The 17,304-nt window shown below is 46.5% G+C and overlaps 1 protein-coding gene across 1 annotated transcript in view; it reads left to right on the top strand.

Moving 5' to 3' along the window:
* The window catches only part of TBC1D22B (TBC1 domain family member 22B), an 81,275-nt gene that overhangs the window by 22,983 nt on the left and 40,988 nt on the right, over positions 1-17,304 (top strand). The window contains exons 3-8 of the mRNA XM_030315407.2: positions 5,766-6,073; positions 9,529-9,708; positions 10,242-10,312; positions 11,722-11,850; positions 13,143-13,208; positions 17,107-17,221. Coding sequence (XP_030171267.1) covers positions 5,766-6,073; positions 9,529-9,708; positions 10,242-10,312; positions 11,722-11,850; positions 13,143-13,208; positions 17,107-17,221 — 869 coding nt within the window. The remainder of the gene's footprint in view (positions 1-5,765; positions 6,074-9,528; positions 9,709-10,241; positions 10,313-11,721; positions 11,851-13,142; positions 13,209-17,106; positions 17,222-17,304) is intronic.

The raw sequence follows: 17,304 nt of genomic DNA on the forward strand, positions 1-17,304 counted from the left end.
TTGATCAGAAAATGGGTATATATAAATATTAGCACAGAACCTGGCACCTAGTAAATAGCCAATACATTCACACTTTAACGTATGTATAAATTTATATTCTCTCCTTCGGAGAGAACAAAATGAATAAACATGGAAATGCTTCAACTTTAAATCATCCCACCGTTGTTGCTGGTCTGCAGATTTTCTTGTTTCCTCTCAGTGGCAACCCAGGAACCTTTTCACTCTGACCTGCCTCTTTCATTCTGTAACTGGTTCTCACCAACCCTCAGTCCTCACACTCCTACCCCTCCTGGTGGTACCAACCCCTTCCTCCATGAAGGCCTCTTTCCAGAAGACGGAGCTGACTTTTTTTGACTGGTTGGTTGCGTTCTGGGTTTTGTGGAATAGGCATCTCTAAAATAATTTCCAGTGGCCTCAAGATGGTCTGCTTTGAGTCTCTTGTCTTCCTGTCACAGGGAATGACAGCCTTTCCTCCTTTCTTTGTTCTTCAGTGTGTTGCAATATGTCCTTCCAGTTTCTATTTGCAGAAGTCTTCACCTGAGTAATTCCAATTCTTAATCTCAATAGTTGACTTATATTGAATCTTCATCTCCTTCAAAAAATGTAATGAAATACTTGAATGCTTAAAAAGATGTAAAGAAAAATATAACAAATCCTCATGTACCCACCACTTGGCTGATTTACCTCCTTTGTTTGTACAGATGTGTTAGAGCCTGAGTCTTAGCATGTCCCATCTCTTGGTGCAATGTTTCCATCCAGTGCAGCGTGTATGTGTGCTTCACCCAGTGTTAAACTATCAGCATCCAGTCACTTCTTTGGCCTGAGTTAAAATTTAGCTTCTTGGGGCGCCTGGATGGCTCAGTCAGTTGAGCGTCTGACTTCAGCTCGGGTCACGATCTCACAGTCTGTGAGTTCGAGCCCCGCGTTGGGCTCTGTGCTGACAGCTCAGAGCCTGGGGCCTGTTTCAGATTCTGTGTCTGCCTCTCTCTCTGACCCTCCCCCGTTCATGCTCTGTCTCTCTCTGTCTCAAAAATAAACAAATGTTAAAAAAAATTTTTTTTAAATAAAAAAAATAAAAAAAATTTAGCTTCTTGATTTGATGGCTTATTTTAAAAATCTTAAAAATATCAAGAGAGTATTTAAGAGGGGCGCCTGGCTGACTTAGTTGGTAGAGCATGTGACTCTTGATTACTGGGTCGTGAGTTCAAGCCCCATGTTGGGTGTGGAGCCTACTTTAAAAAAAAAAAGAGAGAGAGAGAGAGAGTATTTAGGAAACATCAACCAGAAAAACACGGTGGTTAATCTTGGTATCCAAGGTACTCCGTATCAATCAGTTGGGTTCATTGTGTGCAATCTTGAGGTACACATAGCCTCCAAAGAGGAAAACGACAGTAACCACGAACTTGTATGCAGTATTTTATTGGTGGCAGAGCTTTCTTACACATCTGCCTATTTGTTCTTGACAGTGGACCCTCTGAGGTATGTTCTACAGGCAATGGATTCTACATCCCCCTTTACAAAAGAGAAACAGTCATAGTGATGAGTCCAGAACCTGCAGCCTCAGCAGGTCCACAGACGAGTACTTTGCCTCTTCTGGCTTGTGGATGGATTTTTGACAGCAGATATTCACAATGTGTTGTCCCAGTTTTATTTTCTTTGATTTGAGCTCTTGCTCGTTTCTGATCGTTTGTTTAGTAAGTTTATAAGTACCCTTACTTTGGGGACTGATGAAAGCCAACAACCTTATCCACTGGTTAATAATATGCTCACTGTAGAAGACACAAATAATTCAGAGACCTATAGAAATGAAATGAAATATCCCCTATAATTCCACAGCCTAGCGATAAGCACTGTTAACATTTTGATGTATTTTCTTTCTGGTCTTTTCTATGCATATACTTTTTTTTTAATATAGAGATTATAAAAATATATTTTTTTGGCTCCAGTTTTCACTTTATTGAGATTGTTTTCTAGTGTTACTTAATAGCCTGTGAGATGTGCTTTTCAGTGGCATTATAACATTTCATCTGGTGGCTGAACAAATTTCATCATTCCAATTTCTAGATGTTTATGCTGTTTTCAGTTTTTAACCAAAATAACACCATGATAAACTGTCTTAGATCCTTTGACCCTCTGGTTATTTTGTTAGGGTCAGAAATTATAAACCATTTTCGGGCTTATGGTATGTATGTTGCCAGATTGTTTTCCAGAAGGCTGTACAACATACACCCTCACCCGCACCATTAGATGGCGGTCCCACTGCACCCTTGGCAACACTGAAGAGAATGCTGTTTAGATCTTTGCTAACTTGGCGGGTAGAAAATGGTATTTTGTTTCTATCACATTTGAACTGCTGCATCTTGTAATCTAGTTTTCTCCCTTGTATTTTGTGTGATGTCTTCTCTTCCTTTACTCTGTGTAAGACCAGCTTTGAAAACAATGCCTGAGTTAAAATCTTACTCCTTTTCTGATGCTAATAGTAAGGACATATCGATGAGCTGAGCTGTATGAGCTCCCAGACTGTATTTATCAGTGTTAATGACAATTATCTTTTAGGATAAGCATTGGACTCATCGAGGGAGATGAGATGGGTTGTTAGACCACCCACCTCTACCCAAAGGGAAGAAACAGCTCCTGGAAATGGGGAAATTCAGCTTTTCTGGCAGAACCTGGTTTCCGCTCTAGTATCACTGTGCTTTGCTGGAGGAATCAGGGAGGCAATTAGTGATGTCTTTTTTTTTTTTTTCAACATAATACTTAATTTTATTTTTTTAATTTACATCCAAATTAGTTAGCATATAGTGCAACAATGATTTCAGGAGTAGATTCCTTAGTGCCCCTTACCCATTTAGCCCATCCCCCCTCCCACAACCCCTCCAGTAACCCTCTGTTTGTTCTCTATATTTATGAGTCTCTTATGCTTTGTCCCCCTCCCTTTTTTTAATTTTTTTTTTAACGTTTGTTTATTTTTGAGACAGAGAGAGACAGAGCATGAACAGGGGAGGGGCAGAGAGAGAGAGGGAGACACAGAATCTGAAACAGGCTCCAGGTCCGAGCCGTCAGCACAGAGGCCAACGCGGGGCTCGAACTCACGGACCGTGAGATCATGACCTGAGCCGAAGTTGGACGCTTAACCGACCAAGCCATCCAGGCGCCCCCCCACCCTGTTTTTACATTATTTTTCTTTCCCTTCCCTTATGTTCATTTGTTTTGTCTCTTAAAGTCCTTATATGAGTGAAGTCATATCATATTTATCTTTCTCTGACTGATTTCACTTAGCATCATACCCTTCAGTTCCATCCATGTAGTTGCAAATGGCAAGATTTCATTCTTTTTGATTGCCGAGGATTACTCCCTAGTATATATATATACCACGCTTTCTTTATCCATTCATCCATCGCTGGACATTTGGGCTCTTTCCATACTTTGGCTATTGTTGATAGCGCTGCTATAAACATGGGGGTGCATGTGTCCCTTTGAAACAGCACACCCGTATCCCGTGGATAAATGCCTAGTAGTGCAATTGCTGGGTCGTAGGGTAGTTCTATTTTTAGTTTTTTGAGGAACCTCCATACTGTTTTCTAGAGTGGCTGCACCAGCTTGCATTCCCAAGTGATGTCTTTACTCCAGTGCATTCAGGCTCCAGGTGCAAATGTACACAAGGTTTGGGATTTGAGGGATGTTAGACAAGACTGAGTTAGAAATGTCCCAACCACGTAGTCCCCAGGATCCAGAATAAGGGCCCACAGATGTTAAAGGGGAGACCTAAAGAGGAAAAGGTCAGGAAAGTAGGAATGATTCGCATGACTCCTAGGACTAAGCTCTCTTTCCTCAGTGAGTCAATCTAGTTTTCCCAAACTGTCGTCATGTACCATCTTCACGTTTTTTTGCCAAAGTCTGTTCTGTTATTTTACTGAATGCATTTTTTAAAAATAACCTCTTAAAAAACCTCAATTAGATTTGTGTGTGTGTGTGTGTGTGTGTGTGTGTGTGTGTATTTAAGATTTTATTTTTAAGTAATTGCTACACCCAATGTGGGGCTCGAACTCACAACCCTGAGGTCAAGATTCACATGCTCTACCGACTGATCCAGCCAGGCGACCCACATTGATATATATATATATATATATTTTTTTTTTCTTAATATGAAATTTATTGTCAAACTGGTTTCCATACAACACCCAGTGCTCATCCCAACAGGTGCCCTCCTCAATGCCCATCACCCACCCTCCCCTCCCTCCCACCCCCCATCAACCCTCATATTGTTCTCAGTTTTTCAGAGTCTCTTATGGTTTGGCTCCCTCCCTCTCTAACCATTTTTTTTCCTTCCCCTCCCCCATGGTCTTCTGTTAAGTTTCTCAGGATCCACATAAGAGTGAAAACATATGGTATCTGTCTCTCTCTGTATGACTTATTTCTCTTAGCATAGCACTCTCCAGTTCCATCCACGTTGCTACAAAAGGCCATATTTCATTCTTTCTCATTGCCACGTAGTATTCCATTGTGTATATAAACCACAATTTCTTTATCCATTCATCAGATGATGGACATTTAGGCTCTTTCCATAATTCCACATTGATATTTTATCTTTTTTTTTTTTAATTTTTTTAATGTTTATTTATTTTTGAGAGGGAGAGAGAGACAGAGCACGAGTGGGGGAGGGGCAGAGAGAGAGAGGAAGACACAGAATCCGACGCAGGCTCCAGGCTCTGAGCCGTCAGCACAGAGCCCGACGCGGGGCTCGAACCCACGAACCGTGAGATCATGACCTGAGCTGAAGTCGGACACTTAACCGACTGAGCCACCCAGGCTCCCCACATTGATATTTTAAAGTAAACCTCATCACTTCTGTAAATTAGAAGTGGAAAGCTAATTATCATTTGCCAAAAATAGAAGAAGTAACCTTAAAAGTAAACACAGTGAAAAAAACAAAACTCTCTTATTAAGAAAATTCTAAACCAGCTGATGTTGCTTGCAAACATGTTGATCTGAGGCTGTCCTCCCTTTGTTAAAAAATAGTCTTAAAGACAGAGTAGCACCATACTGAGACTGTCTCCTTTAGGCTAGCTGAAGGACTTTAACAGAATGAAAAAGGAACATCTCATTCATTCTGGAACTTGATGTTTCATGCTACATATGGACTGCCTAAAATTATCTCTGGTTCTGCCAGGAGTTCATGTCCTACTCTAAGGAATAGTTTAGGTTATGTTACCGTAGCAGATTAACTCTGGAATCTCAGTGGATTGTCACAACAAAGGTTCATTTATTCCTTCCTCATGCTATGTGTCCAGAGTGGAGTTGAGTGGGAGTGGAGGGCAGGCTCTACCCTACGCAGTCACTCTGCTTCCCAGGTGAGGGAGGCGCCTGGCCAGTTACCACAGTAGAAGAAAGATTATGCAGAGAGAACTCATCCCTGTGCTTGTCTGCTTTGGCTTTGGAGTGATTTCCTCACTTCTCTCCTCAGCTTATTGGCCAGAACTAGTCTTCTAGCCTTGTCTGAATACGGGGCGGGGGTGGGGGGCTGGGAAGTATAAGGAAGCACATGGGATATTTGGTGAGCATTTTTGTCTCTGCTCCTCCATCAGTCTCTGCAGTATAGTAGTGCTGGTCTAGATGCCTCTAGATGAGGAATGGATACAGCTGTTTTTATTTGTAGAAGGTAAAGGTTATGTATCAACTAGTTTGTCGTACTGTTCATATTAAGCCAGTGAAGGTGGTCAGAAGTGTCAGATCATTCCCTGGTAATGGTGTCTCCTTTCTTAAAGCTTCATCAAAGAACGGTCAAAAGTCAACGCAGTTCCTTTGAAGAATAAGAAGGCCTCCAGTTTCCATGAGTTTGCCCGGAATACCAGTGATGCTTGGGACATTGGCGATGATGAGGAAGAGGACTTTTCCTCCCCTTCTTTCCAAACTCTAAACTCAAAAGTTGCTCTGGCGACCGCAGCCCAAGTCCTAGAAAACCACAGCAAGCTGAGGGTGAAACCAGAACGCTCCCAGTCAACAACATCCGATGTTCCTGCCAGCTACAAGGTCATAAAGTCCAGCAGTGACGCTCAGCTGTCCAGAAATTCCAGTAAGTCCATCCTGCCCCCTTCCACAGCCTCACCCTTTTCAGCAGAGTGCACCTCAAGTGAACAGTTTTTCTCTAGGGCATTACTCAGATCTTCCATTGAATGGTAAATGCGAAAGCTCAAGCCTGAGCCCAATAGGTCATAGACTCTGCTTGTTCCGCCCCCACACCTTGATGGCTACTTGGGGCTTCACTTGCTGACACCCCATTTTTGCCTGCCGTTTTGTTCTTCCTTTCCCTGTGATGGGGTCTAGAACTTTTGCTCTTTGGTTGCTTCACATTTCTTTGGGCCTGGTCAGGTTTAAGATTATTGACTCATGTATGTAAAGTTGTTAGTGGCTGAATTTCACAAACGTGTGGCACTGTTGTTTGGCCTGTTCGGCCCTGGGGAGCAGTCACTAGTAAGGTTGTTCCTTTCCTGTTCCTAAGGAATGGAGCAACATGTGCCTGGAGGCTCTGTGTCACAGCCTCAGGTTGGGGGCGGCGTGGGAGGAGACACGCCTTCTGTTTCTTTTTGGGAAACTGGCTTCTGCAAGTGGTTGAGGTAATGGTGGTTTTATCAGATGTTTGGGGTCTCTCAGTGTACCCTCTTAACCATCCATTGCTGTATGTAATTTTGCTCTAGAGGGTTTTATGGAAGCCAGTTATTCTGAGTCAGAGAGGGAAGTGTCATTATTCCAGTGAAAGTTAGAATGGCTGACTGGTAAAGGGCGAAGGGAAGTGGAAGAATGTCAGAGCCTGGCGTGTGTCCCGACTCGTGCTCTAAGAGAACAACTTCTGCAATTTCAGAATAAGCACATGGTCATGAACTTAGGCTGTGAGGCTGTTAAAATGCCACAGCCATTTTCCATCGCCGATCGGGCTCCAGGTTCCACCTTCAGTGCCGTGCCCACGTGGGTGTTCAGTGTTGATTGACTGGCCGTAGCTATAGGCTGTTGGAAGTGTCTGTATGCTGTGATTGAGGGTCTTAAAGGATCTCAAGTGTGAGGAAGCACCCCCCTCCCCGCCCCCATCCCTAGTAAAGGTGCAGCCCTCATACAGCCAGGACTGTCCAGAACATTCCCTTTATGAGGTCCCCTCCTGTGAACATCATGTGTTAATCTGTGATATCAGAGGTGCACATCGCTCTCAGGCCCCCAGTGTGTGGTCTGTGTTTCCTAGGCCCCATGTTACACTAGGCATCCCAGCCAAATACCCTGTGACTGTTGCTTCTGTAAACCTTCTAGTTGTGCATGTTGCTGAGTGCTCATCTTTTTTTTTTTTTTTTTCCAAGAGAGGATTTCTTTATTTTTTATTTAAAAAAAATTTTTTTTTAAGTTCATTTATTTTTGAGAGAGAGAGAGACAGAGCACGAGCAGGGGAGGGGCAGAGAGAGAGGGAGACACAGAATCCAAAGCAGGCTCCAGGCTCTGAGCTGTCAGCACAGAGCCCAACGCGGGGCTCGAACTCACAAACCACGAGATCATGACCTGAGCGGACATTGGACACTTAACCAACTGAGCCACCCAGGCGCCCTGTCTTTCTTTATTTTTTGAAAAATGTTTATTTATTTTGAGAGAGAGAGAGAGCATGCATGCAAGCAGGGGAGGGGCAGAGAGAGAGGGAGAGAGGATCCCAAGCAGACTCCATGCTGTTAACACAGAGCCTGACATGAGGCTTGATCTCACAAACTGTGAGATCATGACCCGAGCCAAATGCTTAACCAGCTGAGCCACCCAGGAACCCCTCATCATTTAATTCTTGTTGTGAGTCCTGCCTTTTTTTTTTTTTAATTTTATTTTTTATTTTTTTAAATTTACATCCAAATTAGTTAGCATATAGTGAAACAATGATTTCAGGAGTAGATTCCTTAATGCCCCTTACCCATTTAGCCCATTTTTTTTTTTTAATGTTTATTTTTGAGAGAAGAGAGAACATGAGCGGGGAAGGGGCAGAGACAGTGGGATAGGATCTGAAGCAGGATCCGTGCTGACAGCACAGAGCCAGATGTGGGGCTTGAACACATGAACTTCGAGATCATGACCTGAGCCGAAGTCAGATGCTTAATTGACTGAGCCACTCAGGTTCCTTGTGACTCCTGCTTTTTAAGGCCCAGATAGATAAAGAACATGAAGTAGTTATGGAAGGACAGTCAGAATTTAAAACTGACTTTACTTTGGGGTAGTAAAATAAATAAGGATTTTGGAATCAGACAGACCTAAGGTGGCATCTCAGGTCTCACTAGCAAATCACTTTTAACCTCTCTGAGCTGTGGTTTCTTCATCTGTAAAGTAATAATTCCTACCATATGTTGCAAGAATCACATGAGAGATCCTATGTAAATGTGACCAGCATGATGCCTTATACATAGTAGGAGCTCAGGAAATGTCAGTCCTATACTGCTCGTTTCTCCTTCCTGTCATCTGGGTTAGAAATGTCAAGAACCAGCCATGTGGTTCTGCTGGGGTCTGTGTTCCTGTTATTTCAGTCATATCCCAGCAGAATTAAAAGCTGGCTCACCTTGGTGGGAAATGTAGGAGCACAGAGGAACCCAAAACAGGGTTGCCTGGGGCCAGAGCCTCTCACCTGCTGTGCAGGGGACATTGATGGGCCAAGAACAGCTTCGAGTTGTGCCGTGGATATTGATCCTCTCAGCCCTTGGGCCAGCTGCATGGGGCCTGGGGCTTCAGGCAAGCAGCCACCTGTTTTTATTACATGTGCCCTACTTACATGCCTAACCGACTGAGCCACTCAGGTTCCCTGTGACTCCTGCTTTTTAAGGCCCAGATAGATAAAGAATATGAAACAGTTATGAAAGGACAGTCAATTTAACTCACTGCTTACGTGCTCCGTGATGTGGAAAGGGAAGGCAAACACTACCTTAGACCGTGTTGCCCCCACATTCAATATTAGGCATGAAGACACATCCCAGGTTGGGGTAGAAAGAAAACATTTGGTTTCCATCCAGAGTTGCCAAAAAAGTTGTCACAGTTGCTACGGCCTCTGGAGTCTGTTAGCACATAAGATGCCTTGGGAGCCTGTGATAAAAATGCAGCCCTTCCTGGGGCGCCTGGGTGGCGCAGTCGGTTAAGCGTCCGACTTCAGCCAGGTCACGATCTCGCGGTCCGTGAGTTTGAGCCCCGCGTCAGGCTCTGGGCTGATGGCTCAGAGCCTGGAGCCTGTTTCCGATTCTGTGTCTCCCTCTCTCTCTGCCCCTCCCCCGTTCATGCTCTGTCTGTCTCTCTCTGTCCCAAAAATAAATAAACGTTGAAAAAAAAAAATTAAAAAAAAAAATGCAGTCCTTCCCCCGGGCAGACGCTTTCCATCCCCTGGCTGCCCTCAGCGGGCACCTTGGGACAGCGCGCCAGCTGCTCGGACCCGATTCTGGCGGAGGGGCCAGTACTGAACCGCCAGCTCAGGCTCCCTCCACATCCATGCTCTACATTGCCGCCTGTTCTCTTTCTCTTTCATTATCACAGGTGACACATGCCTGAGGAATCCACTCCACAAACAGCAGTCACTCCCTCTCCGACCCATCATCCCCCTGGTTGCCCGCATCTCGGACCAGAATGCTTCCGGGGCGCCCCCGATGACTGTCCGGGAGAAAACCCGCCTAGAAAAATTCCGTCAGCTTCTCTCCAGCCACAACACTGACTTAGGTGAGTCCCCATGAGCCCCGGGCAAGGTAGGACCTCTTGGTGACTGGAATTCTCAGAGACCTGGAAGCTATTGCTCTTTATTCTTCCTTCTTTTACTTTTCCAGCATCTCCTGATCTGGTGCCCATTGCAGTGACATGCAGGTATTAAGTCAGAAGTATGTTACTAGAAATTAGGGACCAAATTAGGTGGGACTGGATTCTGCGGCCTGTAGACCATAGTGTAGCTGTTCTGGCTTTGGTCTCCTCTGCCTTGAGGCAACTCTGACTCAAATCCACACCCACGGGTCTCTCTTTGCCCCCCTGAGTCTGATCTCCGAGCTGACTGCATCACTACTGCAGAGCCGTGTCTTCGCCACTTTGCTGCTCAGGGCTGTTGTCTGGGGCTTTCTCCCCGTGCTTGTCGGTAGCCGTTGCTGCTGCTGGTGGTGGTGGTCTTTCTTGAATGGTGGGAGGAATCAGGCAGTGCTGGCTCAGGGTTGTCTCAGGGCATTTGTGGGAAGGGCTAATCCAATCAAGCCGTTGTCCGTTTGCAGATGAACTGAGGAAGTGTAGCTGGCCGGGGGTTCCCAGGGAGGTTCGACCCATAACCTGGAGACTCCTGTCGGTGAGTTCTGCCCGCTGTGTAGAGAAGCGTGAGCCTCACACAGCCCTTCTTACCTGCTGAGGTTAGTGTGGGCACATTCATCTTACTGCATAGACTCCTCCAGTCCCACTGGGTGTGGCAGATCTGTGGGACTGTCGTCTTATTTCTGCGCCTAAATAAACACATCCTTGCGAGTTATTCACGCACGTATAGAAGAGCACAGCTTTTCCCTGTTGGTGTATCCCCCCTTGCTCAACGCCAGGGAGAAAGAGCGTAGTGAGGTAGGGATCTCAGCACTTGTTTGGACAGGCTCCCACACTCCCCAGACTTCACTCTTTCCTCAGTAGGAATAACCAGAGTGGTGGAAAGCGACTCTGGCACTGTGAGGAGGTGAGACATGGGCCTCCCCCAGGAGCCTGCACCAGTCCCGCTCTCACTGAGGGCAGAGCACTGTGCCAGCCTCTGTGATAGGGACGCTCGGACTTCCTGAGCCTGTCACGTTCATTCATTCATTCATTCATTCATTCATCTAGCAAGGAATTATTGAGGGCCTGCTGTCTGCCAGGCATGGTGCCAGCAGCTGCGGGGATACACAACAATGAATGAAGCCTGGTCCCTGCTCTGCAGGCCCTGCCTGGGGAATGTATTACATAAATGTCTGCGAGAGGAAGTGACTCTTTCCTCAGTGTTCCCCACGAGTCCCGATCCTGCAGCCATGTAATCACTGCCTCCGCCACTTCTAATAAGTTTGAATGCCAACAAGAGTAGATTTGGTCGTGGTTTCGGGAACGGGAGCCGCACGAGTTGAGAGTGGGCTCTAGACCAGGAGTGAGGAGGAAAGTTGGCCTGAAGCTTTGGCTAGGCGGGAGGCTGCTGCCAGAAGTTCCGTGTCTGCACGTTGTGGCTGCCCGCGTCACAGATTCCATTCAGCTTTCTAAGCTGGCAGTTCTGAATATTAGCGTGGAGAAGAACGTGTGACTGGCACAGACTTCCAAGGCACACCCCTGGGATGTGCCGTAGAGGTGGCCGTAGGGCTGGGATTCCCGGAAGTATTGCCTTGCACACACGCAGCCCTCCAGAGGCCTCCACTCGGGTCCAGTTCCCTCCCACTGACCTAGATTCATTGCTCTGCCGAGCCAGCTCCGGGGCGCTCACCAGCAGCATGCACTGCAACTACAGTGCAGGGCTGCGGGAGTGTGCACGTAACCCTGGGAAAGCTGGCCTGGCTTCATCTGCCCACATGTGAGTCTCATTGAAGAAGGAGAGAGCAGACGCTGGGCGGCCGGACCCAAAAAGGGAGGATTCTTGTGCTCTTGGCAGCTGTCCTTCCGCCCCTTTGACGGTTGCCAAGCCAATCCTTAGGCTAAAATAAAAATTAAGGACTCGTGCAACCAACGTGTGTCCCCGTCTAACCACGGTCCTGTCTGTAGGGCTATCTCCCAGCAAACACCGAGAGGAGGAAGTTGACCCTGCAGCGGAAGCGGGAGGAATATTTTGGCTTCATTGAGCAGTATTATGACTCTCGAAATGAGGAACATCACCAGGATACCTACCGACAGGTACAGTCATCACCTTTTTGGTTACGAATCATAATTGTCAGATGTCTCTCCTGGGAGAACTGTCATAGTGCAGGATTTCCGAGTCTTCAGGCTGTGGTATGCTGGTTAGGAATTAAATTTATTCCCAGAACTGCTTCCCCTGTTTCTAATGAGTAGCTCTGATTTTAGCCATTTTAAATAGAGTTTTTGTTTTTTTTCTGGTTTTTTTTTTTTTTTTTTTTTTTTTTTTTTTTTTTTTTTTTTTGCACTGATCAGTGGCATTGCTTCCCCAACTTCCACATGCATACAAGTCATCCAGGGTCTTGATAAAATCTCACCCAAGCGTTATGATAAGATGCAGATTCTGATTCAGTGGGTCTGGGTTGAGACCTTCACTTCTGACAAACTCCCAGGCGGTGTCAGCACTACTGGTCCCAGGCCGCAAGTAGTAAGGGTCCCGGGGCACAGAGTGAAAGAGAAGCTCACTCAGGAGTGGTCCAGTCCCTCTAGACTGTGTGACATTAGTATGTCCACCTGGCAGCTAGTGCCGTTTCAGCACCCATGTCTGCCCGTGTGTCTGCAGGAGCAGTAGTTACCAACAGGCTCGGCAGGCAGTGTTCCATCACCCTCACGGTGGTCCCCACCGCCTGCTAAAAGAGGAGGGGAGGAAGAAGAGGGGCGAGGGGAAAAGCCCAGGTTGCTGGCAGCTGTCTTCAGGAAGCCTCAAGAGCCAAAGTAGCTTCTGCTGCTGTCGCCGCCGCGGTCCTTGGGATCGATCGTTAAGGCTCGGAGAAATCCTGAAGCTGAAACCAGCTGTCGTGACCTCTTTGGTAACAGAAGTGAGGACTTGGCAGTGACAGTTACTGAATGCCGGCTCCCTCTGGTTCCCAAGCCAGTCACATGTCTGCCACTTTTAGAGCTCTCTCCGCTCTTGGGAACTATTGATGAGTAAGACTCTGAAAGAGGGACGCACATTTTGATCATTTCTGTTGAGTAAGCACCAGCCCAGAGTGAAACAGACTCCAGGGCGATTCTCTTAGGCCGTGGGTTCTTTAGGTCGTGAAGCCCGTTGCTGTTCGACATAAGTGGTTTATCTGCGGAGGTTTCCTCAGTTTCAGTAAGCTATTGCTGTCATGGAAACGTATTCCAGATGGACAGGCGGGCTTAATTAGACTCTTCTGGTATGTCCGTCAGTTCTTTCTGAAGATACTGTGCTGTCACTCTTACCCCCTTGATTCGCAGATCTTAAGAAAATAACTTCTCAAAAGAACAAACTGGCATTTGTGTTTTTAGACATGACTTCTCTTTTTCAGATTCACATCGACATTCCAAGGACAAATCCTCTCATTCCATTGTTCCAGCAGCCGCTTGTACAGGAGGTAAGGGAAGTACTTAACCGTTCTCGGCCCTTCTCCGCTCCATGTCTCCACAGCACCTGTTCTGCATGTATGTGTCCTAGACCTCCCTCCGGCCGTGGGCAGGTGTGTGGCTAATCATGGGGGTACCTTCTGTTCGGATACGGAGCTGTGGTCCCTGCAGAGCTCTTTCTTGTGCATTCTCGTTTGTTCTCCTCGACAAATCTATGGGCCAGGTCACACTCTGAGAAGTTAAGGGACTTATCCGGGGCTTTAAGGCCACACTGTAACAGAATGAAGGCTAGAACTCATACCTCAGAATTCCTAGTCCTGTGTTTGCTCTACTTTATCAAGCTGGGCTAGTGATGGTCTTTTTATTGTGGTAAGTGTGTGTAACGTGAAATGTCCCATTTTAACCCTTTTTAAGTGCACAGTTCAGCGGCATCAAGTACATTCACACTGTGGTATGACCACCACCTGTCTTTATGACTTTTTTCGTCTGCCCAAACTGAAACTTTGTATCCATTAAATAATAATTCTGGGAGCGCCTGGTGGCTCAGTCAGTTGAGCGTCTGACTCTTGGTTTCAGCTCAGATCGTGATTCCAGGGTCATGGGATCAATCCCCACGTTGGGCTCCGTGCTGACATCAGGGAGCCTACTGGGGATTTTCTCTCTCCTTCTGTCTCTGCCCCTCCCCTCCTCTCTCAAAATGAATAAACATTAAAAAAATAATAATAATTCTCCATCCCCAACAACCACCATCCTACTTTCTGTCTCTATGGGTTTGAATATTTCAGGTACTGCAAACAAGTAAGACCATATATTATCGGTCCTTGCGTTACTTACTGGCTTATTTCACTTGGCATGATAATATCTTCAGAGTTCATCTATGTTGTAACGCGTGTCAGAATTTCCTTCCTCTTAAAACTGAATAATATTCGTTATATGTGTGTAACACAAATTGTCCGTCTACTCTGTCCTCTGTGGACAATTGGATTGCTTCCACTTTGGGTATTATGTCTGTTTGAGTCCCTGTTTTAAATCCTTCTGAGAATATACCCAGAAGTTGAAGTAGTCATGATATTGTGAAATCTGACAAGTCCACAAAACGCATAGAAGGTCTCAGTGGGACTGTTATCTTTTGACCCAAGCAGTAATTATAACCTCCTTGAGACTAGGGATTTCCTTAGCAGCTTCACGGTAGCTAGGACGCTGGGTGTAAGTCCTCTCTGAATCCCGTTTTCAGTTTTCCTCGGAATAGAGAGGGATGGTGGTAAAAATGCTCAAAATAATTTCTATTTGACTTTAGATTATATTCATAATTCTATTTAAATGCAGATCTCCACTGGTGGGATCCCTCATGACTTACCAGTAGCATTAAGAAGATTTGAAGGGGGTGGTGACAGCATTATTTTAACTCTAAGATTCAGCTCAAAGGAAGCTGAAGACCCATTGAGGGTCCCTTTGTGCCTCCCATTGTTTCCCACGGCTCAGCCCTGCTTATGCTTTAACTTGGAGATGTTCAGATACTTCTCTTTTACCTGCGCGTGCTTACTGTAAACTTGGAGACAGGGAACGCAGTTTGTTTAACATGCTTCTAGTAGTAGAATCTGAATACAAAGAAGGGAACTCAAACTACATTCTTTCCATTTTGTCTTGAATCATCTTTGCTTCTAGCTGGCTATAGTCCTCTCACAGAGTATTGCTTAAAATGCCGACCAAGGAGCAGAGAACTAAGCAACACAGAATACTGAAAGGCTTGCTTTGCATATCTGAAAGGTAACTTGAGAATTGACTACAGTAAGGCAGAATTACCCAAGTACAAGGGGTGCAAGAAAAATCTTCAGGGATTATCCCTTCCACTCTTCTCCACAAGGCAAGATTGTCCCAGGTTGTTTTCTGTCATGCAGGTTCCACGGTCTCCCCTGGTAACCAGGCCTGGTGCCAGGCCATGTCTGTGGCATCTTCACTTGTACGGTGTGTGAGCACCTGCATTGTCCCATCTTTAGCAAGCAGGGATTGTCACAGGTCTCCTGATTGTGAGCTGCTGGCCTCCATGCCCTTGGCCACTGTTGAAACCAGTCAGCGAGGATCTGTGTTTTCACGAGGAGCTGACAGTGTGGAGCAGAAGCCCTGGGATTCTCTCTCTCTTTCTGTCTCTGCCCCTCCCCTCCTCTCTCAGAACTAACAGAGACGTCCAGACAGACACAGGCCACAGGAGGCAGGCAGGAGCCCCTTGCGATCTTCCTGAACATGGTGGGTCTAGCCTGAGCTTGGGCTTGTGTTTCAAGGGAGGGAGGAGAGAATGTAAGAGGGCCCCCGTTAAAGTGTTGGGCCTAACCCACGTGAGGATGTCACGCCCTTCCCTCAGCCCCAGAGAGCAAGTGGGCAAGTCTAGTGGAGGCAGAGAGGCCAGCTTGCTTCCTGGTAGGGCTTGTTCTCACTGCCTGTAAGGGCAAGAGTGTTGACAATGGGCGTGTGTCTCATTTCCCTCTGCAGCTGGAAGGCAGACTCAACACGGGGGCTGGGACACATCCTTTATTGTGTCTCTAGATTCTCTACTTCTCTCCTGCGCTAGCTTACCAACTCCAAAGCCATACAAGCATTTCCTTCCCGTTGTTCTCCCTGGGGGGCTTTCTTCCTTGCACCTGACCTCTAAGAAGCCCTCTTCAGTCTGCCCCCAGAGCCCATGTGTGCGCGATGGAGGCCCTCTCATCTCCCGTGCCCCCCACACGTGGTCACCATCAGCTCTGCCGTCCCTCTGGTGTGGCTCACAGAGACACGAGGCAGCCCAGTCAAAGCCAGTGTAAGGAACGTGTCGGACTGGTAGTTTTGGCCACCAGGATGAAGCCCAGGGATGAATAGTATCAGAGAAGATGGGGGGATAGCTGAGAGCCTAATGAAGGCAGAGGGAGTGTAGCTGAATGGGGCAGGACCAGACTCTGAAAAGGGACCCTAAAGATCTTTTCCTTCTCCTCAGTCTAGGTCTCTGGTCTCTTGTGGCTAATATACTTAACCCCGGTGGCTTCCCCATGGAGGCCCAGGCTGATTTCTCTGTTCTCAAATTCCCAGCTGTAGGATTTGTTTTATTTGCTTTCCTTTCCCCAGCGAATGTCTGGGTTGCATCCTGATACACACAATGACTTCCTGCGTTGACAGTTCTCAGTCAGGCTGGGCTAGGAGTAAGTGTAGGTATAAGTTTTCCTCCGTCTCAGCGGGGAGAAAGGGGAGCGTGGTGGGGAAGGCGTTTCTACTCCACATCCTACAATGATAAAAAAAGGTGTGAAAAAGGTATCAGAACTTAGATGTTTTACCATCTTGCTTCTGGAAATCAAGAAATCGTTATCTGCAAATGAGAGTGGGGTGGCCTGGGTTAGGGACATCGATAAACAGACCTTTTCCTAAGCCCTTTGTGTCCCTGCCCTTCCCATTTTCCTCATTTTATTTTTTAACATCCATTTATTTTAGAGAGAGAGAGCGCGCATGTGCACGAGCGGGGGAGGGGCAGAGAGAGAGGGAGACACAGAACCCGTAGCAGGCTTTAGGCTCTGAGCTGTCAGCACAGAGCCCGACATGGGACTCGAACCCCCAAACCGTGAGATCATGACCTGGGCTGAAATCAGATGCTTAACTGACTGAGCCCCCAGGCCCCCCCCCCCCCCCCGTTTTCCCCATTTTATATCACAGTGGCTGGATACTGAAAAGAGAAACAAAGGCAAGAACTGTCTATCTACCCCTGCTTAAAAACAACCAACATCTTAGAAACTTTCTGCATTTATAAACTTCCTTTGTCCCAGAGTAGCTTTAGAATTTTCCTAAAAATTTGGCAGCATCCCTGGGGCAAATTGTGACATAGGTAAATGGAGGGAGGGAGGGTATCCCTATGATTTAACAGTCCTGTCTTCTCTCTCCTTTTCCTAGATCTTCGAAAGAATTCTATTTATTTGGGCCATCCGACACCCTGCCAGTGGGTACGTCCAGGGAATTAATGACCTGGTCACTCCGTTCTTTGTCGTCTTCCTCTCAGAATATGTGGGTAAGAAGCATGAGTACCAAGCTGAACAAACTATTGCTCTTTCTTATCTGCGGTCTGTTTGTTTCTCCCAAGAGTGCAGCCAG

Source organism: Lynx canadensis, chromosome B2, assembly GCF_007474595.2.
Source record: "Lynx canadensis isolate LIC74 chromosome B2, mLynCan4.pri.v2, whole genome shotgun sequence".
NCBI classification, from domain to species: Eukaryota; Metazoa; Chordata; class Mammalia; order Carnivora; family Felidae; genus Lynx; species Lynx canadensis.